At 41.1% G+C, this 27,702-nt stretch overlaps 1 protein-coding gene across 2 annotated transcripts; it reads right to left on the minus strand.

Annotated features, from left to right (window-relative positions):
- Window positions 1–111: 111 nt before the first annotated feature.
- On the minus strand, window positions 112–21,074 carry ptprna (protein tyrosine phosphatase receptor type Na). 2 transcript variants are annotated; one of them, XM_085765633.1, is made up of 24 exons: window positions 20,759–21,074; window positions 16,215–16,265; window positions 12,705–12,815; window positions 12,240–12,357; window positions 11,997–12,144; window positions 11,635–11,836; window positions 11,379–11,528; window positions 11,107–11,235; window positions 10,988–11,019; window positions 10,628–10,893; window positions 10,411–10,497; window positions 10,228–10,307; window positions 9,946–10,013; window positions 7,187–7,396; window positions 5,978–6,244; window positions 5,756–5,903; window positions 5,473–5,546; window positions 5,248–5,325; window positions 4,468–4,587; window positions 2,790–2,956; window positions 2,007–2,060; window positions 1,820–1,884; window positions 1,103–1,176; window positions 112–999 (listed from the first exon to the last, which is right to left on the minus strand). In XM_085765633.1, the coding sequence occupies exons 1-24, from the start codon at window positions 20,832–20,834 to the stop codon at window positions 928–930; spliced, it is 2,847 nt and encodes a 948-aa protein (XP_085621759.1). In that variant the 5' UTR covers window positions 20,835–21,074; the 3' UTR covers window positions 112–927. The 2 variants fall into 2 exon arrangements, with proteins under 2 accessions (XP_085621759.1, XP_085621760.1); XM_085765634.1 differs by having other exon boundaries at window positions 9,946–10,010; window positions 20,759–21,036.
- Between the last annotated feature and the right edge of the window lie 6,628 nt (window positions 21,075–27,702).

Below are 27,702 nucleotides of genomic sequence, written 5' to 3' on the forward strand. Positions count from 1 at the left end.
CATATTATAGAAAACAACCTTTTTTGAGTGTACCATTTAATATTTGTCTTTATTAAATATACTGTATAGAGTAGAAAGAAAGAAAAGGCGCACTCAAGCCTTTTTTGTCAGTTTTTTGCTGCATCACATCACAAATTTATTAAGATCAAGTCAAAAATACATTTTTATAGATATTTTCTATCTGTCTGCTACATGAAATAAACACAATCATCAGGGTGAATTATTTACATTAATCACAAGGGTGTACACTGAGAAGGACAATAAAAGAACCCAAACAAAGTTACTTTGTATGTGTGTGTGGTTCAAAGTACAGCATCCCTTCCAAAACGACCCGCGCTTAAAGCAAACAATCATGTTGTCAAGGCAAAGACGCAACTCGCAAATAAAAACTTGCTGGAAATCGACACACACTAGACAGTAGCATACAGTATTCTGGTGAACACGCAACACCACACTCAGAGTTACATGGAAAGGAACTTGGACAGATGTCTTAGAAGTTTGTGAAGGGTTTTGATATTAATTCAATCTATCTTCTCTGACCGTAGGACCACAATTGGATTCACAGCAGCACAGTGTATGAATGTCCTCACTCTGTAGTCCACCTCTAATGGCCACATGGTTGTCCAATTAGAAATTCAAGAGAGAAAAGACACTAATTTGTGCCTTAATGGTGAAAAAATGTTCCTCTGTTCATATTTACAACCTCATCACTTAATTCATAGTTCGGTTCCAAAAGTTTTAAAAACCCATAGAATGGGTAAATGGGTAAAATACTGCATGCTGAGAACAGGTGTGGTGTGGAGCAAATTCTTATTTACAGTGATGGCCAGACATACATGACTGGATTGCATAAAGCATGTCCTTCGGAGCGTGTATGTGTTTGTTGTTGTTAATTTTGTCAGCATGTTCTCAGTGTGTTGCTGCAGTTCACTGCGGCAGGGCTTTCAAGATGGCGTTCACTTCCTCTGCTACTGCGGTCAGCGCAAACTCAAACTGGTCCTGAGAAGGAAGGAAAGAAGGGAGGAAAAATTGAGAGAGGGGAATAGAGACAGGCAAATACTGAACGGACACTTCCACAAACACACACACTGATTGTTGGTACCTTTGTGCGAACCAAGCCGGGTCTCTGGTCTCTGATATGCTCTAGTGCGGCTGCGATGTCGATCTCCTTCACTCCTAAAGAAAACAACAGGGACAGAAAAAGCATCACTGTCATGGTTTTTGAGGTTTCCAACAACCTTTGGTGTGACAGAGCATAAAGACCCCTCACTTTAAATCCACTTAACGTTTTTAAAAAGAAAGCTACAAAAAAAAAAAACATCTAGAGTTTACATCAGCTACCAAATGCATTGTCTGGCAGTGCTTCTAAATGGCTTTCCTCAGCTCTATAATCTCTGAAAAAGTAAAACTCAGAAATGTCAGATGTCTAAAAAAAGAGACATAACAAAACAAGACGACAAAAGAAGAAACTTTTACTGTTTAATTCAAAAGATACATTTCTGCTAAATATCTCTTGAAAAGATGAATGTAAGAATAATTCATGCCATGACACTTTTTCAGCTCACTTGCTCCTCTACCAACACATACAGTAATATACCGTATGCTATAACTAATGTTTAATTATGAGCAGTCATTGTAGCTGCTGCTTCCACAGTTACACACAATAGGTAACGTGACTTTGACTTAGAGCCAAAAACACCAACCTTACAGTTTGATTTTGCTAATATCAGATAAACTAAATAAAATCAAAATGTCAAGGTTCTGAATAATATCCTGTGTATACATCTGTAAAGAGTGTGTGTTTGAAGGTATAGCTCACCTTTGGCCATGCGGTTCAGCACCATGTCAATGAGGATGTATGTGCCAGTCCTGCTAGTACCATCACTGTGGGAGTGGCAGAGACATATGAGGAAACTGTCAAAGCACACGTGGCCTCCTACTGCTTAACCTCAAACCATTCTCTGAACATATATATAGTACGTTTTTCTGAAAATGCTGCTTTTTACCTGCAGTGAACGATGATTGGGCAGGAACGACCTCTGTAGCATTTATTCACCTTTCTGAAAAGCAAGGGAAACAAGGAAAAGTAGAGAGAAAAGCACGACTAAATACACACAGCAAAGAATTTAAAGGTTTCTTGAACTACTTATTATAGGTTGTGGATAAATTAAAGTCGGAGGACGAGGAAGACGTATGTAAATGTCAGATGAAAACGATGAGATTAGGAAGGAGGGAAAGGACAGAACAAATAAAAACTGCAAGAGGCTGTGAAGGACAGTGAGATGAGAAAACAGGAAAGAAAATGTGAAGAGAATAGCCAGAGATTCACTGTCCCTCTTGCAGTAGCCAGTCACACCTGCCAATGCTCATTTTTGTGACTATGCAACTGGAGCCAGAGTACTAGCTGCAAACCACAAAAATGACACTGGGAGATGTTAAAATACAAACCTATCAACCTGCACACTAGGAGAGGGGGAGAGAGCACACTGAGATGATGGGTAAGGCATGAGATGAATAGTGTGGATGCCTTATTTGATTACACACAGAGCAAAATGAGGGGAAGGAAAGATGGGAAACAAGATGGAAGTAAGGTAAGGAGGACCATCATGTGGATTCAAACCCACTCATGTGACCACTGAGTCACCCACTTCATCCTAACTACCTGTTTAATCCAGTTTGTGTTTACCAGTTACTGAGTCGTCTGCTACTGGCTGAACTGATGTGCAGATGTGTGTGTGAGTGTGGGTGTGGATACGTGTGTGTGTGTGTGGCGCAGTGCAGTCTCTTACCTGCGGAAGTCGAGCAGGGGTCGTGTGGAGGTGGGGATGCCGTCAGCCGGCCAGCTCAGCAGGTGAAACTGCGTCAAAGTTCTGGTCTCCTGTGTCTGGACGTTCTTCAGGTAGAAGCTGCGCACCAGGAAGTCCTTACACCAGATGTGCTCCGACACCAGGTTCACCTGAAAGGGGGGAGAGAGAGAGAGAGAGTAGGGAGTGGCCGACAGAAAAATGAGGTGGGCAAGAGGACAGAAAAAAAGTGACTCACAGATCCACCTACTGAATCACAAGACACAGGAGATATGAAGCAACATTGGTAATAATTAGGGTTGGTTTATTTTTACTATACATATTGGCTTAAACAAGAAAAAATGTTGAGGCAACACATCTGTAAAGTAGCTCAAGTTTGCCACCAGGGGGAGACAAACCGGCCTGGTTGGCATTTGTATTTATTATTTCTATGCGTCAAGGTTAATTTTTTCCTCATTTCAGCCGTGCAGTGACACAGTATGTTGTATTCTTATTTATATTTATAAATTTCTCAGTATCATACATATGAAGCAGTTGTGGTTAACATGCCCCCCCATTTGAGACCAAGCTTCAATAGGGCTGTTATCCTCCAACAATATTCATGCTACCATGACACTTGCTGATGCAAAATGTGCAAAGGCCTTGACATTTTGCAGACAAAAGCCAGACCACATGGCCAAATGATCATATCATGTGGACTTCACGTTCCTCGAAAGAATATACTGAGTAAAATCAAGGCCATATAAAACAGGGTCTCTGCAGGTTTCACCAGCTCAAATTTAAGACTTTTTAAGACCTTTTTAAGACCATTATGGATGAAATTTAAGACCTATCATAAGAAATAAAAAACGTACAAAAGAAATGCGGAGTCACAAAACTAGAAATTGATTGCAATATATAAGTTGCGTGTTAGGCTTGTTTGTAGTTGAAAATACATTCAATAAAGCACAATGAAGTGTCGCAGGAGCATCTAAAGTAAACTATTTGGGGGCACAAAAAGAAATTGGGGAGTGAAATTAAAAATGTTTATGTAACACATTATTTAATTCACTGGCAACCAGCAGGCAGATGGCTTTAAGCCTTGAATAATGTTAAGGGTCAAACGTGACCCATTTTTACATTGGAGAACAGTAAAAACACCAACACTTCCCCTTTGGCCTGAAATGTGATGACTTCTAAATGTGACACAGAATAGACAAACATGGAAATATTTCAACTTCTTTGATCAACAGGAGCCACAACCTGTTCTGTATTATGACCAGCACAATATTTGACACATGAAGTAAATAAATTGGCTTTTGGTTACCCCTATATATTATGGTATTAAATAATGCTTGAATAAATGTGAACTACCATCTTTTTATTTAAAAATGCTCACCCATGCTGGGCATAAGAAAATTTAAGACCTGTCTAAAATTTTTTAAGACTTGAACACAATAATTCAACAAATTTAAGACATTTTAAGGCCTAAAATTTAGATTTTCAAATTTTAGACTTTTTTAGACTTTTTAAGACCCCGCGGATACCCTGTAAAAACATGTATACATGCGGGACTGTAAAAGTATGACATGTTGTCAATGTTGTGTACTCTAATGCAGGAAATTGTTTGGTCAGTGCTATAATTAAAATTAAATGTTTTTTTGAGTCACAACATGAAATTAACCTCATAGATGTTGTAGAGTGATGAGCCCTCATCTGGCCAGTATCTCTCGCACTGCTTCTCTCCATCTTCCACCAGGGCTGTCATCATCACTATCACCGTGCAGCCGTTCTCCCAAACCATCTGAGACACACACATGGATATACCCATATAAAAAATACTATATATGACATACATGTTCCAATAACAAGAGTCAGCACAAAATATATCACATGTCATTATTATTAATACATATACATACTCTGGATATACCTGCTTATGTTAAATATATATTTAACATATAAGTTAAGAAAAATCTAGGATTTTCTCTTTTTTTTAAAAATCAGTTTTGATATCTATTTATATTCTAGGAAACTGACCGCAGACTTTTGGAGTCCACTATTTATAATGTCAACACATGACAGGCTTTGGGATGGATATACATTTACACAACATATGTCTGCAAAATCAGCAAATCTATATAATCATATGAGCAAGATATACATGTCAACATACAGAATTGTTACAATTTCTACGAGGTGAAATGTATAATTTCAACATATGTGCTTTTACTTAACATATCTACAAGTTCACATACATATATGTTATTTATAGAAATTCGTATATTAAGGTTGCATGTGGGTAGACAAAGACAAAATTATACACACACACAGACATTCTACAGCTGCTACATTTCAGTAAATCTCCGTCCTGCAGGACTGAATGGCTTCAGAATAGAAAACAAACTCAGTAAACTGTGAGAACGTGAGAGAGCGAGGGAGGAAAAGAAAAGACTGTACTGACCTGCCAGAAATCAGCAACGGTGTGGGCCAGAGGTCCCTGTGTGGCAATATAAGCTGGTTGGCGAGGGTCATGATCAACCTGTTGATGAGAGAAACAGCAGAGTCTCTTACGGTTTTGCAGTGTATTAGATATGAAACAAACAAAAGAATGGCTTATTGTTTGTATCTTCATATTGGATGATAATTCACCATGTAGCAAACCACTAATGTTGGAAGAGGTTCTTACAATGATGCTCGCGTTGACGTAATCTTGTTTATTGGGGTTTACTTCGGTCTTCAGCTTCACTCGAGTGTGATCATCTGGAAAAGAAAACAGCTGTTGGTTCATCATTATGTTCTCTACTTTTCCCCCCTTGGTGTTTACAATGCAGTCCAACTCCATGAGAATGTGTGAAAACCACATGATACCAAACATGTTTGCATACAAATTATAACAGAGTTACTGATAAGTGAGAGATGTGTAACACATTGACGGATGAGTGATCAGAGAGACACATTGTCGAACTAACAGGGGAGGGACTCAGCGTGTCTGTTTTTCTCCATGTTGCTCGGGACTTGAGCCACAGCGACTGAGCTGGGTTCAGCCTGGTAAGAGCACAGAGCTTCCCACTCCTTCTGAAGGCGGTCCTTGTTGCGCAGGTGATCCTCCATATAAGCCTGTAGGTTAGATGGCGCATTAACAATCGCTCAACATAAACAAGGAGGATTTTCATTGCAAGAGAATCACTCACCAATATCATGTGACCGGTAGAGATGTCCATGTTGGACTGGGCCGGCTCCTCGCTCCAGGACGGGGTGGAGCTGTGGGTGGAGGATGGACTGTGCTGGGGGCCGTCGCTGAACTGGGAGGAAACGCTGCTCACGCGAGACGTGTCTGTGCCACGTCGACCGCCAGCACCTGTGGCTATGGCGGACCCCGCCATGCTGCTGCTCCCCCCACCCACACAGTCTTGGCGACACAGGGAGGATTTGGATGCCATGTGTTGCCGACAAAGCTCCTGAATTAACAGTAGGGAAGGAATCACCATCAACACTGATAAATAACTGAATAATTGGTAGCCTAAATGTCAATATTCATCCTGACTATACACTGCAAAAACTCAAAATCTTACCAAGAATATTTGTCTTATTTCTAGTCAAAATGTCATTTATAGTCAAAACAAATCTCATTATACTTAAAATAAGACTCATCACATTAAAAAGTAGCTTGTTTTGACACTTATTTACATATTTTCACTTGAAATATGTAGAAAAATCTGATAGTGGAGCAAGTTTTTCTTTCTTATTACAAGCACAAAAAATTAGCTAAATTTTTCTACTTATTTCAAGTGAAAATTAGTTTGAAACAAGTGAAAATTATCTAAAAACAAGTTCATTTTTAGGTGATGAGTCTTATTTTAAGTGGAAAGAGATTAGTTTTGACCAGAAATGAGACATTTTGACAAGAAATAAGACAAATATACTTGAAAAGATTTTGAGTTCTTGCAGTGTAACCCTAACCCAGTGGTTCACAACCTTTTTTGGTTTGTGACCCCGACCGTCAATCAAGCATGCATTAGCTCAGATATTTTTATATGCTGCATTTTATTTGAAAGAAAAAGTATACAATGCAGTTGTTTAAGATTGTGTGTGGTGTTTTTAATCACAATTTAAAAAAGAATAATAATTTGTAAAAAATAATATTTTTATCAACATTTTTTTGATCAATTACTAGACATTGCAGGCGACCCCACGTGGGGTCCTGACCTCAAGGTTGAAAAACACTGCCCTAACCATAAGAATGAGAAAGTCCTTCACAACACTAACAAACGTGGAAAGCAGGCAGATGTTTAGCAAACAGTACGAACATGTACAGGTGTGTGAGATGTTGTTGTTAAATAGTTTAAAATTTTATTATATAAAATGTCTTCATCAGTCTTGAGTGTCTTTATTGACCTCACCTGGTAGTCAAAGTGTGTTTCTGCTCCTCCCTCTGGCCCCAGACCAAGTTTGCCATTGGCCACTTGCTGAGCATAGTGTCTGAGACAAGCTACAGCCATGGCCAATACCAGCACACCTCCGACAACTGCCATGGAAACAAGGGTGATAACCGTCCCACTGGAGCCCTGGGGAACCCTGGTTACCTGGGGGCGACCCCGTGCATCTGTCCTCTGGGGGGAAAAAAACAATAACAAAGAGTAGTGAACAAGACGTGGGGAGGGTGGGAGGAAGACGGAGACGACAAATAGCATCAAGCTGAGCCGCCCCCAGGGAAACTGCCCTCACCGCGGGAATATAAAGGTCATTCATTTCATCCCAACAAGAAATGTGTCCACAGGACGGCAGGGTGTGCTCACTGAGCAGATTAGGTCTGGAAGGGCAAGGTGATATGATGCAGGCAGACAGCACAGGTGGGTGGAGATCAGTGAACCACCACGCAGGACAGAGCCAAACACTGATTGGTTCCAGGGAGTCATTACACCTCTTCCTCATGTTTTTTTTCTCTGCCCAATACAATTACACACTTTGTGTTCACTCTCTCCTCACTTCTCCTCACACACACACACACACACACACACACACACACACACACACACACACACACACACACACACACACACACACACACACACACACACACACACACACACACACTGTATCATCACACTCCAGTTCCCTCCACAGACAATTGAGGTAAACAAAATAAGAAAATAAGAGGTGTAACCACAGTGGATTTCGATCTGTCAGATTACCATAAAATAAAGGCTCAGGCTGTCCTTTAAGAGAGTATTTTTATTTATTCTAGAGAGCACACAATTGTTGTAATTAAAATGATATAAACCATAGGAAATTAGAAGTAGCTTTGGCCTTTTCATTTACTGTATCACCAAATATCAAACCTTCAACTTCTTCCATGAATTGGAACAACTGTACAAACTTGACAACTCAGAAATATGTCAGAAATATTGATTTTAAAGATGTACATTTTCTTATTAATTGGAAAGCAGCAAAATTGTCTGTTATCCTTTTTTTCTTCTTACAATACCTGTCTTTTACATGCTTGTTTGTATCCTTTTCTTGGCTTCTTATTCAATATTTCTATTTTTCATTCTCACACCAGTCTCTGTGGAACAACTGATAATACCTGGCTGTGATATATAATCTTTGGCATTTCTATTATGAAACTATTCTGTTATTTTTTTGAATAATAAATTAATCCAAAAAGGGCATTTCTAAAAAATAAATAAAAATCATAACTGACAACATTACATTACATTAAAGCAGAAGTAAGCGATATTTTTGTGTTAATATAAGTCTTAAATAGTTATATCTTCCGACAGCAATCACTTACATAGAGTGTTTGGACCGAAACACGGGTCTGTCAGTCACTCTGCTCTGCTCTGAGCCGAGGAGAAAACTTTTCTGGTATCCTACAAGTTTTATCCAATGAGGAGAGAGAACGGCATGAAGGGCTGTGTGTGCAGCCAAGGGATGCGCGTGAATGTGGTGAAGTAGGGACGAGGACCAATAGATCCATGACGAGGGCGGGGGCTGCTAACTCCGTCGGCTGACAAGACGTTATGGTGCGTTCAAGGCAACTCGTAACTCGTGTTTTTCCGACCTGTGAAGTCATACCAGTTCGATCTGGTACGAGTTCACGGGTCGGAAGTTACGAGTGGCCGTTATAGTGACTTTCACAGGTAAAACAGGTCGGAAAAACACGAGTGGGTTGCCTGGAACGCTACAAAGTCGTAAGTCGTGACTTGAAGCTGTAATTTACGGTTTCAAAAGCCTGCCTGGAACGCAGCATTAGCCCAAACGACCGGATCGCTTACTTCTGCTTTAACACCACACACACATGCGCCATTAATGTATTGCCAGGATGATTATAATAAATTAATGCAAGCGATATGTGTGTGTGTGTGTGTGAGTGTGTTCTCCTAATATTCATTTCAAATGGGCATTTTGTTATTAATCCATTACACACAAAATGTCAGATGCAGGCAATGAGTCATAGGCCTGGTTGGTCTGTATAAGAGGAAATAATGAGGTTAATGACACCTGCGACTGTTGCCATAGCACCTGGGATCAGAAAGCCACAGCAGAGGGGAGGGGGTTGTGGGAGATGGAGCTCCATGGCAACAAGTGAAATGCTGGTTGTCAGGAGCTTTACTGATTTGCTCTGGCCACTTGCCCTCCAGGTGGCATGCAACACTCACAGCGTGCACAACATGGAAAACCAGCTCTATAGGTGAGACAGCTGTGGCCAGTCCTCTAACATCAGTGCACCTGCGCTTACAGTATAGTGTTGATTTTCTTTCTTTCTTTCTTTCTTTCTTTCTTTCTTTCTTTCTTTCTTTCTTTCTTTCTTTCTTTCTTTCTTCTTCACAATTCTTCACAAATTAAACCAAATGTCTGAAGTTACCAATCGATAGGTGGGAGACTACACTGTGAAGACAAGAGTGTGAGTCTCCATTTGGCATCACCAAGTCTGATCATATGATATAAATCCTGAGATGAATGATTAAAGTGGAAATGGTAAAGAATAAAGAGCAATCGCTATATCTCTGTTGCCTTGACAGCTGCACCAAAGGCTGCTGATAAGATCAGCTACAAGGGACATTTTCCACAGAGCCTGTGTAGACTAAGTGTGTGTGTGTGTGTGTGTGTGTGTGTGTGTGTGTGTGTGTGTGTGTGTGTGTGTGTGTGTGGCCTGTACCTCTCCCACGCCAGTCTGTACAATCTTCAGGCCTGTCTGAGCCTCCAGAAAGTTCTTTTCAGATACTGCTGGGTCGAAAAAAACAACAACAACAACAAACATTTTGTTGTTTGAGGTGAGGAAAAGCAAAGGCTTTGGTGGAATTTGAGTAAGTGATGGAATAATGTGCCCACATACTGTACTTTTCACTTCATGTTTGAGTGTTATGTGTGGGTAGGTCGGTGTGAATGTGTGTGCGTGTGCGTGTGTATATATGTACAGTATGTGTGTTTTGAGCCTCACCAGCTTTAGCAGCCACCTCTGCAGCCGTCATGTTGTGCTCATTCTGGCGGATACGGAACGTCAGTGCAGGGCCTACCACACTGGAAACATAGACACACACACCCACACATTTGATATTTGAAAAATGTTACACAAAACACTAAATATAGTATACACAGTGACCCATAACAACGGTGGTGTTACCTGATGTTGATGAAGCTACTGGTTGTCAGGTGGATCTTATCAGCCAGCAGCTCCAACAGCTTCACACCATCATACAGACTCAAAGGGCTGGGAAAGAAAAGTAAATATCATCGTCCTCCATGTACTATGATTTATATACGTATATGTAGTGATTCACAAGTTAAAGCAGTTCACAACAAACAGGAAAGGTGACAGCTTCATTTGTTTGAGTTCTCACCTCTGGTTGGTGACAATGTACCCATACTCCTCCTTAGCCCCGACACCTTCAACCAGTGGTGGGTCCTGCTCTTTCAAGCCTTGTCCAGCCTCTTCAGGAGCGGTCTGAGGAGGCTGGGTGGCCGGGGAGGGAGGGGCAGCACTCTTGGCTGGAGAAGTAGCTGGGACTGAGGCAGAGGAGGGAGCAGGAGGGGCATCAGGGGGGCCGGGAACAGGAACAGGCTTCTGCGGCTTATTAGACGCACTGTCTGCCTTTAACAGCTGCATCTGTGGAGGGAACGAGGACTTATTAGTATAAAAAAGTGCACGATTGTGATTGGTAGCCACTGCTAAGGATACAGTGCATGCTGATGTGACGTACCTTGAGGGCGACAACATCTTTCCCAACAGGATCTGTATCAAGACAGACAAACTGCTGTTGTTAGACTAATACTACATTAAAACACGATTCAGCTTTTATGAGCAGCCTGGGGACAGTACCTGTTTTGTCTTCTTTGGCCTGCAGAAGCTGCAGTATGAGGGCTAATTTGTAGAGCTGCTCTTGGCTGAGCTCTCTGGGGTCAACTCCTAATCTCTGCAAGACTTCTGACATCCTCTGGAGCAAGTCATCTAACACAGGACAACACAGTTGTCACTGTCAAGTTAAGAAACTATCCAGATATCGTGTAAATTTGGTGTTTGGCTTGTTTTACATTGCATCTCTATCATAAGGGCATTATGGGAATTAAGTGTAAATAGGTTCTTTTGCTCACCATTGTTTTCAGACTGTGTGCTGAAGTCCTGAGGAACCTTCTCTTTTTGCGACACATGCTGTCTAGCTGGACCGAGTCTCTCCTCTAGGGTGTAGCCTTCCACATAGTCCATCGGTATGTCCACTTCCAAGTCCTCATAGTAGGGCAGTCCTGGTCAACGCGTAACAGGTTTTGATGGTGAGTAGAATTATTTGTTTGTTATGTGCTGTATGATGTGTGTTATGGGTTTTATTTAGGATATTTGAAAATCCTTTACCTGCGGGAGCCATGGAAGCAGCTCCTCGGTGGCGATATGAGGGCTGAGCAGATGCCAGGTATAAAGACATGGCTTCCTGTAGCAGCTGTCTGTCGCGTTCTCGCTCTCGCTCTCGCTCTCGCTGAATGGCCTGGGACCTCGAAGGGGGACGGGCATAGCCTGCCCCTAAGAGAGATCTTTCCATTTCGTCTTGGTACCTATGCTGTGATTGGGAACCGTATTACACTGTTGCTTGTCATCTGAGATCTGAACTGGGAAGTGCTATTGTGAGCTTTGACTGTTGTGTTTGAATTTATAGAGCAGTTAAAAAAAAAAAGGCACACACCTGCTTTTGTGGAATCATGATGTGTGCATTTGTATACCTGGTGGTATGTGTATGGGTCCATGGATGCTGTCTGCATGCGCAGCTGGGACTGAGGAGGTTCAACTATCATGTAGTCCACATAGTTGCCAGCAGGAGGTGTGGAAGCCGACTTAGAGCCGTGGTGAAGGGGGGCGTGTTGTTTAGACCTGGTAACCAGGAAAGAGACAGAGACAAGATTGGGAAGGATACAGAGGAGTCGAAAGGGCTGTGGAATAAAAGGAAGTAATTGGAGATCACTTACTGGGGTGGGTGAGAAGAGGAGGAAGAGGAGTTTGGCTTAGAGGGATGGGTGGTATGGGGAACTCTTTTCAGCTCCTTTGATAAGATATACTGGGTGATGTCATCCTGCCATGAAAGCCCTGCGCACGCACGCACACACACACACACACATCAATTAAAGAAAGCCACAGAGGGAGGGAGTGAATGTGCAAGACTGTGGTGGAGACAGATGGAGAAAGGAGAAAGAGTCTCTAAAATCTATAGGCTACTGTTTCTGCATGCAGTTTCAAATATGTGTTGTGTTGAAGTACTTATATGATTGTATGGCCTCTAGTTAACATGACCAAATATCTGCAAAAATAATATTTTCTCATCATCACCAGCTGCACTTAGTGTGTTTTTGCTAGTCAGGAAATGCTAGCATCCTGATCTTAGTTTAATGTTTGAAAAAGAACACTATTATAATAACTGTCATGTCCAACCTCACCTTGTAGCATAAGCTGTTTGAGGACTTCCTGCATCCTCTTGAGAACAGGAACTGACACCTGGTACCGGACCTGGTCCTGCTTAGAGCTGATACACCGACCAAACAGCCCATCTGGAATAAACACACATGCAATTGCACAGTTGTTAACATTTTAGACCTTTATTCTGCCAGGACAGTCTCTTGATGGGAACATGTCGCAGGAAGAAAAAAGCATAAAAAAGCCTTATAAGTCCACTTTTTTTTGTTTTTTTGCATGCTGCCCCTCCTGTCACACTGTCCTGACTCAGTGGGACACTTGAAATAAACATTATTTATGTAACACCTGAGCTTTTCCGGTCAGAAATGTCTGCTTGTAAACAGGGCTCTTAGGAGCTGCGGTGCAGAACAGCAAATACACAGCAGCATTTAACGGTATGGACCAACAAACAAAAACAATATTACAGTGTATTTTAACTGACCTCTGAAACTATACACGATCTGCCACATATTGCTCAGAGACGATACCCTTGAGGTTTTCGTAATAACCTGTAATTCCTTTGGTAGCCCACGCAACACAAGCCCACAGCAGTGAGTCATAGTTTTGAAGTTCACTCTGCACACTTTCCTGTGCCTGTCATAGTCCTTTGGTCGAGGTTGTCAGTGAATGAGCTGTTGAAAATTTTAAATAGTTTCCCTTTTGAAAGTGGCTTGCCTGCAGGGCAGCCTCGTGGCAACAGAAGCAATATCAACATTTTAGCACCTGTTCTCTTTCATAATCGTCCATGAATCTTTTTTTTTTTAACATTTCATGAATACATATACATACTAGCTCTTTACTTTACTGCATTGTGGTGCAGAAGTGGACACCCACTCTAAATCATAAATGAATGATTATCATAGAATAATTAGTTTGGGCATAAGCCTCAGTGAAAACTGGCAGGAAGCAGGGGATTAATCTGTTCATATGCTGGAGAGCTGCTGATCCACTCTGTGCTCTGCTGCATCTGCATCCGACACAACAGCTCCAGGAGGGGAGAACCACCCATCACAGTCTGTAGGAAAAACCTACAGTCTGCGATGGGTGGTATTAGATACGTGAAAAGTGAAGTTTCTAACTTTACTAGAGTGTGAAAATTTCTGGTGTCAGGTTTTAACCATCAACTCACAGGGAGTTGAAGATAAAGAAAGACTGTGTGGCTGCTAGGTGAAAAGAATAGAACTGAAGCAAAGCAGACTATGTATTATCTGGCGCAATGATGAGTCACCACAGTCTTTCTCATACAACACAACCAGGTACAGTGAGAAAGTGAATTGTTACACCGAGATTAAAGAGACACAGAGGATCAATGTGTATTAATAGACACAAATTCTATATGAAACCTATATGGCTTATTTGCTTACAGCTACTGGGTGTATTGAAGAAGTACAGAACCATGATTTTATATTATTTCTATTTTGCATAAGTACCCTCCCTCTAGATGGGTGTGTATGCAGCAGTACAGCAAATGTCTGAATGGTACAAGTATAATACCACGGGCACACAGAAATCTTGAGATGCTGAAAGAGTCCATTCATACTTCCCCTGATCACATTACAAATATACTGACATGATACAAGATATTGTGAGCCATGTACTGCTCTGGTGAAACAGAATAGCCCTGTAATTCCTTGTGGTGACAGCAGCGAGACGAGGGACGTGAGGAGGAGGAATAGAAGATGAATCGAGAGAACACAGGAAGCTGCATGGTTTGATTGGATTGGGACTATTTCTGGAGCTGGAGTTATTTCTGTGGATGCCATTTTGTGCCGTATTTAATGTTGGGAAAAGGAATCTATTAAATCAAAGATAAATGTGAAGTTTGGCTCAAATTTTGATGATTTAAAATAGTCATGGAATCACTCTAGGGATAAAATTATAGATGCTTTTAATGAAATTGATTTCCACTAGTTCTGAATTTAATTTCTTTGCCTTGATAAAACTGCGCTCAGCATTTGATTCAAACTACAATTCGCCCTCCATGCAGCCGACAGTTCAGTCAGAGATTTCAGTGAGTTACGCAAGTAAGTGCACTCAAGCCTCTAACCTCCAGCTGAAGTGAGGAGCAGGATACAGAGGTCTGGTGTGCTCGCCTTTTAAACTCTGCATGACCAGATTTTAATATAAATATTTCAAACTTGCAGTCTTCAATCCTGACAGATGCTGACTCAGGTCAGAGTCCCTAGTAGCAACATGGGTGATAAGATCAGGGTGCTACATCTGTGAACACAGAACTCAAGTGACAATGTATGACCTTGCTCTGGTTACTACATGCCACAGATTGTAACAATCTGTGTAGACCCACGGAGAAGATGCCTGTAGAAATACAACCATGACCTTAGGAACGAATGTGGAGCTGTCTGTTCTTGGACTATGTTCCACCTGAAGCTGGAAGAGGACATAGTCAAACTAGCAAAGACTTGGAGAGTCTAGACAATTACACAAACAAAACACAACATAACAAAATCTGTATCTCTGACTGAACTTGTAGAGTTTTATTAAGCAATAGAGCACTGGAATACATCACAACACATATCAAATAACAAACAAGTTCACACATTTAAAAACTGAAAAATTTGTAAGTTAACATTGGAGGCAATTATGTTTCCTCTGTTAAGTAGCCTATCACAGGAGTCTGAATATTTTCTGTTGGTTTTACAAACACCCTCTTGACCACCTGATCTAAATTCATCACAACAGCTGTGTGTTCTGTTTAAGGTGTTAGTCACTGTAAGACATGTTGAGACTGTGCTGCCTTTGCACCTGTGCTGATATTTTTCTCCAAAAAGCTAAAAAAAAAACAACCACGGTTAATTTTGAGTTTTCTGGAGGAGCGACAGTGCTGAAGCGACAGACGGACCAAAATCTCATTACAACCAATCCCACTAAAGATCTTTGAGTCATTATGGAAATTTTGTTTCTCTCGTGATCCACCCTCAGACACACAGATGTGGTTAAATCAGGCCCTGTATCTATCTACCCCCAAAGCTTTAACTACACCAATCCATTTTGTATTCAGTCAAGCCCGTGTGTGTGTGTGTGTGTGTGTGTGCGCGCGCATAAGTGCAATTTCCACAGAGAAGTGCGTAAGTGTGTGTCAGTGACTCATCACTGTATTAGCACAACAACTGTGGGGGTGTCGACCTCACGGTGATGTCAGTGTTGCCATGGAGACAGTGGAGCTGGGGAGGGGCTTAGATAAAGATGAGGAAAGGAAAAGGGGGGCAGGTGACGGAGAGAGATAGACACATGGGGCTGAGAGAGGAAAAATCCTTGACTTGTGTTTGTATATTTTTATAGGCAGCCTTTGTGCCAGCATGCTTCCAGTGTGTGTCCAGCTGCAGGGTTAATATTTAACATTCTGTGTAGGTACAGGAGGGATTAAGACAGCAGTTTCCCTGAAAGTTTGATGTTCAAAGTTCAAAATATAAGTTATGTCTGATTATATATGATGTGTGTATGTTTGAGTGTGTGTGTGTGTGTGTGTGTCTCACCATCTGAGCAGAATTGATCCCTTTCACACAGTTTCCTCTCAAACAGGCAACCTGAGGGACAAAGACAAAGAGACTGTAAGCAGGTAGTTGGAGTAAAAAAAAAAAATGTTTCATGACAATTTCCATGGCAACGACTGCTTCAACTCACATTTATAGGACTGAAATGAGAACACAACAGGTGAGCGTGACCCTCACTTACTCATATAATTACATTCAAATGCACTGCATTGTAGTGACCAAAACGCCCAACTCACCAACAACCTAATGCAACGATTATGAAAAAAAGATCTATGACACAGAGATATTTAATTCATAGTCAGATTATGATTTGGCAGCAGAGGACTCAAATATAATGTGGTTTGGTCTTATGTTTCATTCATGATTATTTATATAATTTAGTATGTATTCATTTCTTTGTGTTTCCCTTCCACTATCTCTTATTTTAGGTTGGTGAGTAAGACCTTGGGAGGTAGGCAATGTGGGAAGGAGCAGGTGATTAGTGACAGATAGGAACCTACAGTTACACAGAAGAATATAAATGGGTATCTCTGTCATGACATTTCACATCTCTCTTCTAATTTCTAGAGTCCATGTTCCACAGCATGTAATAAATAAAAAGCAAGCGAATGGCAGGTGTTATTAAATCTGTATGTGAGTGGACATGGAAAGATATGGGCAGTACGTGGCAGGTTTACTGAGAAATGGATTGAATGTTTACTTGAGCACAAACTTGGACAGAGAACAAAGACTGGGAACTACTTTCTCTACCTTTAAATGAAGTGACGCACTACCTAGCAGCGCCTTCTGTGACTCACCTCTTCTTTCTTTGAGAATAAACACACACACACACACACACACACACAAATTTTAAATCTGATTCTATCCATATAATAGGTTTACTTTCCTACAGGGAGAGGGCTTTGATTTTAATTCATGTACAGTTGTTTGTACAAATTATATTCTGTCTGTGTCTCTGTTTCAAACATACACACACACAGAAAGGAAATACCTGTGTAAATGCATTTACTGTCTTGGTGGCACTGAATATTTCTATATACGCACCCTGCAAGAGACCTACTGTCACTGATCTGTGGAGGGTTGTGTGAACGTTCACATGAAACACACAGATATCATTGTACTGGTGCACAGCCATGACACGTCTGAGTAATTGAGTCCCACAGGGGTTTGCAGAGGGACTAAGATACACATCACAAAAACATTGTGCCTAAATGTCAGCCTTTTCAACACTGACTGATTCTCCAGGAAAGAGCATCTGGTCGTGTTGAGCCACTGATCAACAATGAACCAGGTCACAAAGCTGCTCCAACAAATTCATTCCAGTTGGTTTTCTGGGGTTTTAAAACTCGCTGGATCTTATTGCAATTGTCTGTCCACTCTGGTTTGTTAAATGCTAGACACTGAAGAGGACATTAACTCTACAAGTCTGTGTGTGAATGTGAATGTAGACGCCCACACTTCTTTTCAGAATAGCAAAGACTCTAAACACCGGCCAGTCAGAAAAAAGGCCTGTTACCATCCTTCCGCTGGCCAAACAGTTGGTTTGTTAGCAACAGAAACAGCAAGAACAATAATAATGTATTTTGTATACAAACAGTTACATTTTGATTCACTCATTTGACGGCCACTTTCATCCAAAGCAATGGTATCCTAGCACGGTTAGACACAAAGCTTGAGTGAGTCCATATTATGGCAAGTTAAATTTGCCATAGCAACAGGTTATCAGTCCCTGAGGGAAATGACTGGCTGCAGAGACGTCAGCTCACACACGGGCATCGCAGGAGTGTGTCAAAATGGACAGCCAATCACACAAACAGATGGATCGATGCATGTCTGAATGGAATTAATTGATGAATGGACAAAGGGAAACAATAGTGGCTTCTCTCCATGGTGCTGAAATGCAAAGCGCCTCTCTTTCTGCTCTGTCTTGTCCCAAGCTTTTGTCCTTTCTTAGTTTTTAATGGCAAATTGTAAACACAAAGTAGTTGCTTCGGGGTAGTTTCTTTTGGATTAATACACATCAGAATCAGAATTATATTAATTTGCCAAGTATGTGCAAGCATACTGGTTTATCATCACTTACTTGTACACACAGAAAGACATGTAGAATGAGGACAGTAGCAAATGTGAGCAATAACACAATACAACAGAGAACACGCATAAGTACGAATATAATTAAGTAAAGTGGCAGGTGGATTAAGGTGATCAGTTGGTAGTGCGAATAAACAATGAGGTAGTGCAATGAGATAAAAATTTACAGCAGGGTTTTATTGCAATATCTACAGTAAGCAGGATACGGCAGTGACAGTGGGACATGAAATTATTTAATGATGAAGAAGTGGGTGGTATGATATCAGATGGTTATTGGTGACGTATGACAGAATCAGGTGTTCAGCGGAGTGATGGCCTGTGGGAAGAAACTACACATTATAGTTCTGCAGTCTTAGTCTTCTGGTACTGCATGAATCTCTATTAACTGTAACCAGCTGCTTCTGTGCTGAATTTTCTTGTGTGTGCAGTTGTATGGCTATGGCCAGTGTGTGTGCAATAGTCTAGCATAATGTAGTTATTATGTTCGAATGTTTATGACCGGTACATGTGCAATAACGGAGGTATCTTTACTATGTGTGAATGTTTATGGCCGGTACGTGTGCAATAATGCAGTCAGGGTGCAATCATGTAAGCATGTTCGGTCTGGTGAAAGTAAATCTAGGCCGAGCATGTGTAATTATATCTTTTATATTTTAATTAATCATGTCAATCGCAACTATATATATATATATATATATATATATATATATATATATATATATATATATATATATATATATATTATAATTCAACGAACCATGTCAATCACAACTGTATATATTTTTTCAATTCAACAAATCATGTCAATCACAACTGTGATATATATTTTTATATTTAAATGAATCATGTCAATCGCAACTGTATAGATTATATATAGCCTACTGTATTTTTATATTTCAATGAATCATGTCAATCGCAACTGTATAGATTATATATAGCCTACTGTATTTTTATATTTCAATGAATCATGTCAGTCGCAACTGTATAGATTATATTTTTTTTTTTACAATTCAAAGAATCATGTCCAACCCTCCTGTAACTATGTAAATTATTACTAGTAACTTATTCTGTTATCTACTGGTCCTCTGTCTTTATGGACTTTTTATGTTTATTGTTGTATTGTTTTGAGGACTACGGATGTAATTTAGCACCAGTGCTAAATCCGGTGTATTTACAGTGGGTACTCTTGCACTCCCTGTCCATTAATATGCACTGTCTCGACTAAATAAACAAATACAGTAAAGTAAATCACATTCGGGTGATAAATTACAAAGTTAAGTTACAAATTAAATGACTGAACATATCCAGAGGTGGAGGGGAGATTCAGGGGTGGCTTGCCTTCTGTTTGAACAAAACCACACTTGCATGTTTACATCTGAAGGAGGGATCAGCATTTGGCCTTTCTCAGTCTAAATCACTCACTGCATTCACTTTACAAATCTCTACCTACTCACGTCAGACAGGCTGGCTTTTTTGATATGTGGGTGTAACAATTCACTTGTTGCATCACTGCATCAATTAAAAAATGATACCACTTCAATGCATCAATCTACTCAAAGACACATTTCAGTCACTCCATCTACAGCAATAATCAATGGGAGGTAATTATTGCGGAACCTGCTACTGCTGCCATTGTCAATAACAGTCACATCAAAGCTATTGCTGCTAATGTCACAACTTCTACAGCTGAGAGAGAAATGTGAGATCAACACTGTTGAAGAAACAACAAACACATATTTAAAAATCCAACAACCTGTTGAACTAAACCTAATTTTTTAAACCCATTAGAGAAGAGTTGCATCTCAAAACCCGGTCTATGTCTGTGTCTCAAAACAGCTGTGTTCAGTGAAATCAATTTTGTTTAGTATAATAATTTAGTGCAACATTAGTCTTTTACTTCATGTTGAAATAGTCCACAAATACATGATTATGCTGTTTACTTTTCATCTTTGTGTATACATGCTGTTCTGGGTGTATCCTCAACATCTGGATAGAAAAGACTCCAAATAATAATATGAGGTCAATAATAGCATAAGGATTTTTGTGGAGACATGATAGGGATTACAGATCCAAAGAAAACGTGATTTTACTTTCCCATTGAAATAACACACCCTATATACCTAGTTGTCTCATCCCTGAATCCTCCATCTCTCCCCCACCTCTGTTTAATCTCATTAGATTATCATCGTCTACATTTCCCTCTATGGTGTAGCCTGCCTGCCTCTGGGCAATAGTCTTCACAGTAGCCTTTGAATGGATGATAAAACGCTCCACACGGCACATTTAGCTACACCTGGATTTAATCAAAACTGGGATAACGTCAGGAGGAGATCACCGTAAAGTCGCCAGCTACTTAAACACGACATTATCCTGCGGGGATTTAAACAGGAGCATCACCATAATCATCATAATCATCGTCGTCGTCGTCGTCTTACCGTATTTGTCTGAGAGCCCCGGTTGGCACAGCACGGTTACAAGGAGCAGAGCTCGCCATGGGCTGAGGTGTTGCATGATCCTCTCCAGCCTCGCAGCAGCGCAGGGAGATGAGATGCAGAGAGAAAAGATGCGGAGTCCTTTCGCTTTGGTCCCTCTCCCACCACCTTCCCCCTTCCTGCTCTAAATCCCCATAATGTTCAAAGAAACTGCTGCAGCCGGACTGTGTGACAGCTCACACTCAACCCCCCCACCGAAAAAGCCCATGTGACGACGGAGAAGAAATTATAAATAAATGGATGAAAGAAGTAATTCCTCACAGTGGGGGGTGGGGGCGGAGCCTGTGTGTGTGGGGGGGGGGGGCATGCGACGTAGTATCGGCTCACGACAACACGGGCTGCGGAAATAACGTAACAAGTCTGGAGAAACGGGAGGGGAGGGGGGGAATGGGGGGGCTCGTGCTCACATGGATCTACATCAACCTGAAGCTACGTCATCACCAAATCATGTTTATATTCCACCCATTCACCTACGTCATGCATTCATTACTCTTAAACGATGTGCCAAGTGTGTGTGTGTGTGTGTGTGTGTGTGTGTGTGTGTGTGTGTGTGTGTGTGTGTGTGTGTGTGTGTGTACGCACAAGTTATCATCTTTTTGTGTTCAGTTTCATGTCTAACAGTTGTTGAGATGTATCTTAGATTAATTAGATGAACCCTGGCAACCTCATGTTTCCATGGTGATGAAAAGACCCAGGTCCATGGAAGCTGAACTACAACATCCTTCTATAATTAACAAACATCTCCACAGTTTATTCCTGTTAACCATATTACTGTACAGTATTACCTGTGCTTGCATTTCTCCTTATAAAATCATTGCTACTGTCCCTGTAGATATTTGTCTCTAGTGGCGTTGCAGACTGAGATAACACACACTGCTGTCAATTAGCTTAATTGATCTCTTCTGATTGGAAAGAGCCCACACACAGGAAAGTGAATGTCACAGCACTGCATCTTGTTCAGCTGTCCTATTGCTCCCTCTTGTGTCTGTTCAAACCAACCCATGATCAGTGTTGGGAAACTCACTTTAGAGATGTAAGTGGTTTAAGATTACAATTTACTATGGGTTCAACTGCAATTTAAAAAACAAAACAAATAGGCCTACACTATTAATTTAATCAAAAATAACCAACTGGACATGTACAGCAAACACATGTGAATTCACAATGTGTATCACCAACATTTTTATCTTTCTTTTTGCAATTCACATCTTTTCTCAGTAGAAGAAACAAATTACAATCAATACAATAAAATACAATATTATTTTTTATCATTTTAATACTACATATCATTCATTCATTCATTTTCTATACCACTTATCCTGCACTAGGGTCACGGATGAGCTGGAGCCTATCTCAGCTGACTTCGGGTGAGAGGCGGGGTAGGCTACACCCTGGACAGGTCGCCAGTCTATCGCAGGGCTGACATACAGACAGACAACCACTCTCATTCACAACTATGGGCAATTTAGAGTCACCAATTAACCTGACCTGCATGTTTTTGGTCTATGGGAAGAAGCCAGAGTACCCAGAGAGAACCCACGCATGCACAGGGAGAACATGTAGGGTCCCAGCCGGCCGGCAGGTTCAAACCCAGAACCCTCTTGCTGTGAGGCGACAGTGCTAACCACTGCACCACCGTGCCATACATAATCTTGTTAACTAGTAGGCTACCAATGGGAAAAGCGTATATTTCTGACTTTGAATGCCACTGCAAGTTTCTTTCTCTGAATTTATTAGATTTCCTGGTGAAATTTATCTCACACTTTTTTCACAGTTTTCAGTGTAACTGAGATTTATGAGGATGCCCTTTCTGAACATGTGGTTACCATCACACTGCTTAGACAAATGGCTCCAGCACCTGTCTCTGCAGGCCTCCCACTATCACTGGTGCTTTTTGAGCTGCTTTTGAGCTGTTCAAACTTCTGCAACCACTTCAAGGGCTTAAATGATTTCTAGTTTTAACTGAGAAAATGATATGGAGGCAGAGCTGCTGTTGTAGAGTCTCAGTTTGTTTCCTGCTCTGTCCAGCAGGGCTTTACAGTACTTTGCATGACCACTTGGCTCCTCACTTCCTCACACTCCTTTTTCTGATCACTCAGAGTGTAACTGAGACTGGTGATGGGCTTCTCTACTTTCATCACACTTTTCGTATGAAGCCTCTCTTACTTCAGTTGCGCATGTTTCTATTACTCGAAGGCCCTTTGCTCAGTTTCCCCTTCTCTTCCCTCCTGGCTCTCCCTCTCCCCCAGTCCTCCTTATATTAAGACTTTCTTTCTGCCTTTCAAACTCTCAGTTTCATGTCTTTTTTCTCTTTCCCCTCCTGCACCTCTGAAGCTCCTGTAGAGCAGCTCTTGCTATACACTCCGTTTCTTTCCAACATTTCTTTTCTGAGCTCTTTCCCTCTCTCCTCAGGGGTCACTTTCCTGATGCTCTGAACAGTCCCTATTTCATCTACACATTGGTGTCTTTGCTCTGGCTGAATTTATTCAGCCTGCAGCATTTAGCGTGTGTGGTCAGTCAGGGCTCTACTTCTTTTCCATCTAGGACACTTCTCTATCAGAGGCGAACTGTGGCCCCAGACTCTGGCCTTCAACAGGACCATGGGGCCACACGCACAAGCAAAGCACTAGAGCCCTATGTTACATGGATGGAAATCCAACATATTAAAGGTTTTTCAGAATGAAATTAATCCATTTCATAATTGGCTCATGTGCCTGAACACTGCCCAACATAAATTCAGAAATAAGAATTTTGTTCTTAATTTGCTCGCCTGGTTAAATAAAGGTTTTTTTAAAAAAAAGGGGGAAAAAAAGAAATAGGAAACAATGAAGGCAAGGCACATTGAGACCTTCTTTTTACAGTCTATGATTGAGACCAGCAGTCAACAACAACTAGCAAACTTGTTCCCATGAAGCAATCAACAAAGAAGGCATCCTGCTTCCTCGCGGGAGGTGAAAAAAAATATGTAGGCTAGAGTTTATTTTCATCTATTTTCAAAAACATCCTCAACCAACTACTGCAGTGATCTAATCAAATTTTACCGCGGTTAATTATCGCGAGACCCCCCTGCCAGAGCACATGGATCCATAGACTGTATAAAGCATGGATCTAATATAATACGGATTGGCAGATGAAAACAAACCAAACAAACCCAGTACAGTAGATTCACTCAGCTGTGAACAGTCATTAGATTATTTCAACGTTTCTGTCAAACAGAGAAAACCCTACTTACAGTCTGTCAGGATGAAGGTGAAGATGTTGTGGTTTTGGCGTTAGCCTGACGTTAGCTAGGCGGGCTAACACACTGTTGTCAACTTCATGTCTGGAGCATAGACTATAAAAGAGGTCTGGAGCCCTTTGAGGGATGATGAGCTGAAGACCAGATGGATGTTATTGGTTTGGCGTCCTCGATGTTAAAGCTAAATTTCTGATGTCGATGCAGAGATACATTGCCTGCTGGTGGGTCGGGCAGTGTGTCAGGAGTTGCAGAGAAGTTGGCAGCTGTTTATTGGAGGAGCTACCGCCGCTGATAAAATTGAAATTGAAGGACAGGGCAGTCCAGCCCTGATTAATCCACACTGTCGTCGGTGAAAGACAAGTGTAGGGGTCCAAACAGGTGAGGAGCGGAGCCCAGCAGCACACAACAGGTAGGCTGAGGTTAGTTAATGCAAGCTCTTATTTTGCTAGCTTACAACAAAACATATTCAATAGTACCCAGGGGGCAAAGCAAAAAAACAGACACGGAGCGTTGTAAAAGCTTGACAGCAGAAATGATATCTAGGAACTTCAAGGATTAAAACCTGGGTGGACAACCCGGTCAACTAGCTGCTGGAAAGCTACAGGGGCCAAAACCCCTTTCTTGGGTCATTTTGCTGGCGAAATTAAGTAAATGCAAATATTTAGGTACTACAATGGCATAAATAGTCATACAACTAACTTATAACATTTGGCAGAGAGTATCTTGACACATAGGGGGTAGTCTGGGGCCGTTGACTTGCTGTTTTGGTAGGAAACGGATCCAGGGCGAGAGGGACAGACCTTTCCGTCAAAATAAAAGCACCGAGCTAATAAAATGCGGTAAAACTCTTTAATTTAAGGAATATAATTTACAACAAAGTCCCCGAGCCATTAAGTTAACCTTTTGCTTTTATTGTATTACGAGTTAATGTTTATTTGTTCTATGTTGGTGAACACTTTTATTTTGGTGAATTTGGTGATTTCGGCATGCTACAGACAGGAACCAGAATGCAGACGAATTTGGAGGTAACTGACACCAGGCTCTTCGCTTGTCTGAAGAGACTGGTGACGCCATAGAGGCTACATAGGGGGAGGCATGAAAAAAAGATTCTGGGGTTTGTTGCAACTCAATTCATAAGCTTCCATTTGAGTCCATAGTAGAGATGGGATTTATGGCTCTTTGAGGGGAGCCGGATCTTGGTGAGCCGTTCCTTTCAAAGAGCCGTTCAAAAAACTGAATCATTTGACTGATTTTTTAAAATATTTATTAAGTTTTAAGAAGCCTGGTGGTAACTAATTTTATCTTGGAAATAATGGGGTGAGATTTGGAACAAAATAATACAAAATTAGATATCCCACTAATATCCGAGTTTGCACGCCACTTACGTAGCCAATGGAGCAGCTTCAATTGACTGTTATGAACACACAGAGATGTTAAAAAAAAAAAAAAGAACCGTTCCCAGCTGTGACTCGGTTCCCATCGTTCATGTTAACGAGCCGTTCAATAGAATCGGTTCGTTCGTGAACGTCACAACACTAGTCCATAGCCTTTCTACTAGCTACTGGAAAGCTACAGGCTGTCTCCAAACAATGCAACACCTATTGTGAAAAACTCCATGTTAACTGACATGATCAGAAAACATTCTATTTCTGGTCTCCCCAAAGTGAACAGATAGATAGGGAAGACCGTTGGCCACAGCAAGTGGGGCTTTGGAGATAGAAAGGCTATCTTGGACTCAAATGGAAGCTTATGAATTAAGGAAGTTTTCTATATACATGTTAGGCATAGATATTCTCCATAAAGTGCTGAAAAATAATAATTTTCATGAGAATTTGTCAGACGAACAGTACTTTTTTTTGTCTTTTTTGGGATGTTGGGGGTGATATCTTAAAATTGAGTTGCAACAAATCCCAGAATCTTTTTTTCATGCCTCCCCCTATGTGTCAAGATGCTCTCTGCCAAATGTTATAGTTGTATGACTATTTATGCCATTGTAGTACCTAAATATTTGCATTTACATAATTTCGCCAGCAAAATAACCCCAGAAGGGGGTTTTGGCCCCTGTAGCTTTTCAGCAGCTAGTTGACCGGGTTGTCCACCCAGGTTTTAATCCTTGAAGTTCCTATATATCATTTCTGCTGTCAAACCTTTTACAACGCTCCGTGTCTGTTTTCCAAAAAACTGGGATTTTGCCCCCTGGGTATAGCCTACGACCGTCTTTGCTTACAAGCTATTACTAGCTTGCATTAGCTAGTTTCCAGGGTATTTGGTGCGGCAGAATTATTCCACCTACAATTTAACAAATTATGATTGGCTAAGACACTGTCAATGTCAAATTCATGTCCACATAATGCTACTGAAGGCCCTGCCAGCCAGTGAGTGTCACTCATAGACTGTTCACTGATGAACCCATACCAGAGCGATCAATCGCTCTGACCCATACCAAAGACGGTTATCTTTGCCCATACCATTAGAAAAAAAAATCGTGATTGGTCCATTTGCTAGTTCCTTTATATTACTTTTACGTTTGACTTTATGGTCAGGTAGGCCCATGTGGCAGCAGCATACAGGTTCATTGGTTTCTGTATAGTTATAATCAGAGTATCCAATAGAACGTCTCTGTTATAATGGGGATAGCAAGACTGTGGTCATATCTGCAGGTACTGTATCACTTCTACCAGCACCTTATAAGTATTTATATTTGTAAATATATCTATTGCATGTTGCCACAGATATTAATTTACTTTTTAATTTGAGTGGACTAACATTAATGAATTGTCCATACTGATCCTCTCTCATTGCATACTGTAAATGCCTGACCATGTGGTGGAATTAGCATTGCTTACATTGCTGGGTATTTATATTCTGAATATAAAGTTGTGTGTTATCCTTATTGTACTGGTTGAAGTGTGGGGCAACAGGATTTTAATGAAACAGGAAGTGGCCTTTCTATCTGGTGTGACTCATGAATCACATGGTTTGATGTGAAGTCCACTGCTTTCTATTTCAGGCACATTGTGCCGTTGTTGGCTTTGATTTCATACCTCTCCTAAGATAGACCAAAAACTGGATCTGTGTAGCTAGAGCATGTCTATGAAGTTGTTCTGGTTGTTTCCTTGCATGCAACCAAAATATGCAAGCACAAATACTGGCTACACTCGCACCCACACACCCACGCACACACAGCTATCTCCTCTCTCTCTCTCTCTCTCTCTCTCTCTCTCTCTCTCTCTCTCTCTCTCTCTCTCTCTCTCCCCTTTACTCTCATCCTTCTGTCCTTGTGTCACTCTTGTGTAGCAGCTCAACTCATTGGCATGTGTGTATGCGTGTTTGGTTGGTTGCTGGGCAACGTGTATGCAGCCGTCCTGAAGGATGAAACCAGCTGAACACCACTCACCTTCAGATCCTCTTTAAGTCATAAAAACATCATAGGATTTTCACTGGCTCTCCCTACCTGTCACTATCAGACTACTGTTATTATCACATTCTGCAGCTGCATCATTAACGTGCTGTATTACTTGCTGTTTGTTAACAGAAATGCACACAGATACATTTCTGCAGTGTCCAATGTTTAATGAAAACATAGATTTTCTGTGGTTAAAAAAGGCTTGTAAAGTGAGTTCCCATCATGCCATTTTCTTATCATGTC

Source organism: Trachurus japonicus, chromosome 21 (genome assembly GCF_045865225.1).
Source record: "Trachurus japonicus isolate A0001 chromosome 21, Traja_1.0".
Classification (NCBI taxonomy): domain Eukaryota; kingdom Metazoa; phylum Chordata; class Actinopteri; order Carangiformes; family Carangidae; genus Trachurus; species Trachurus japonicus.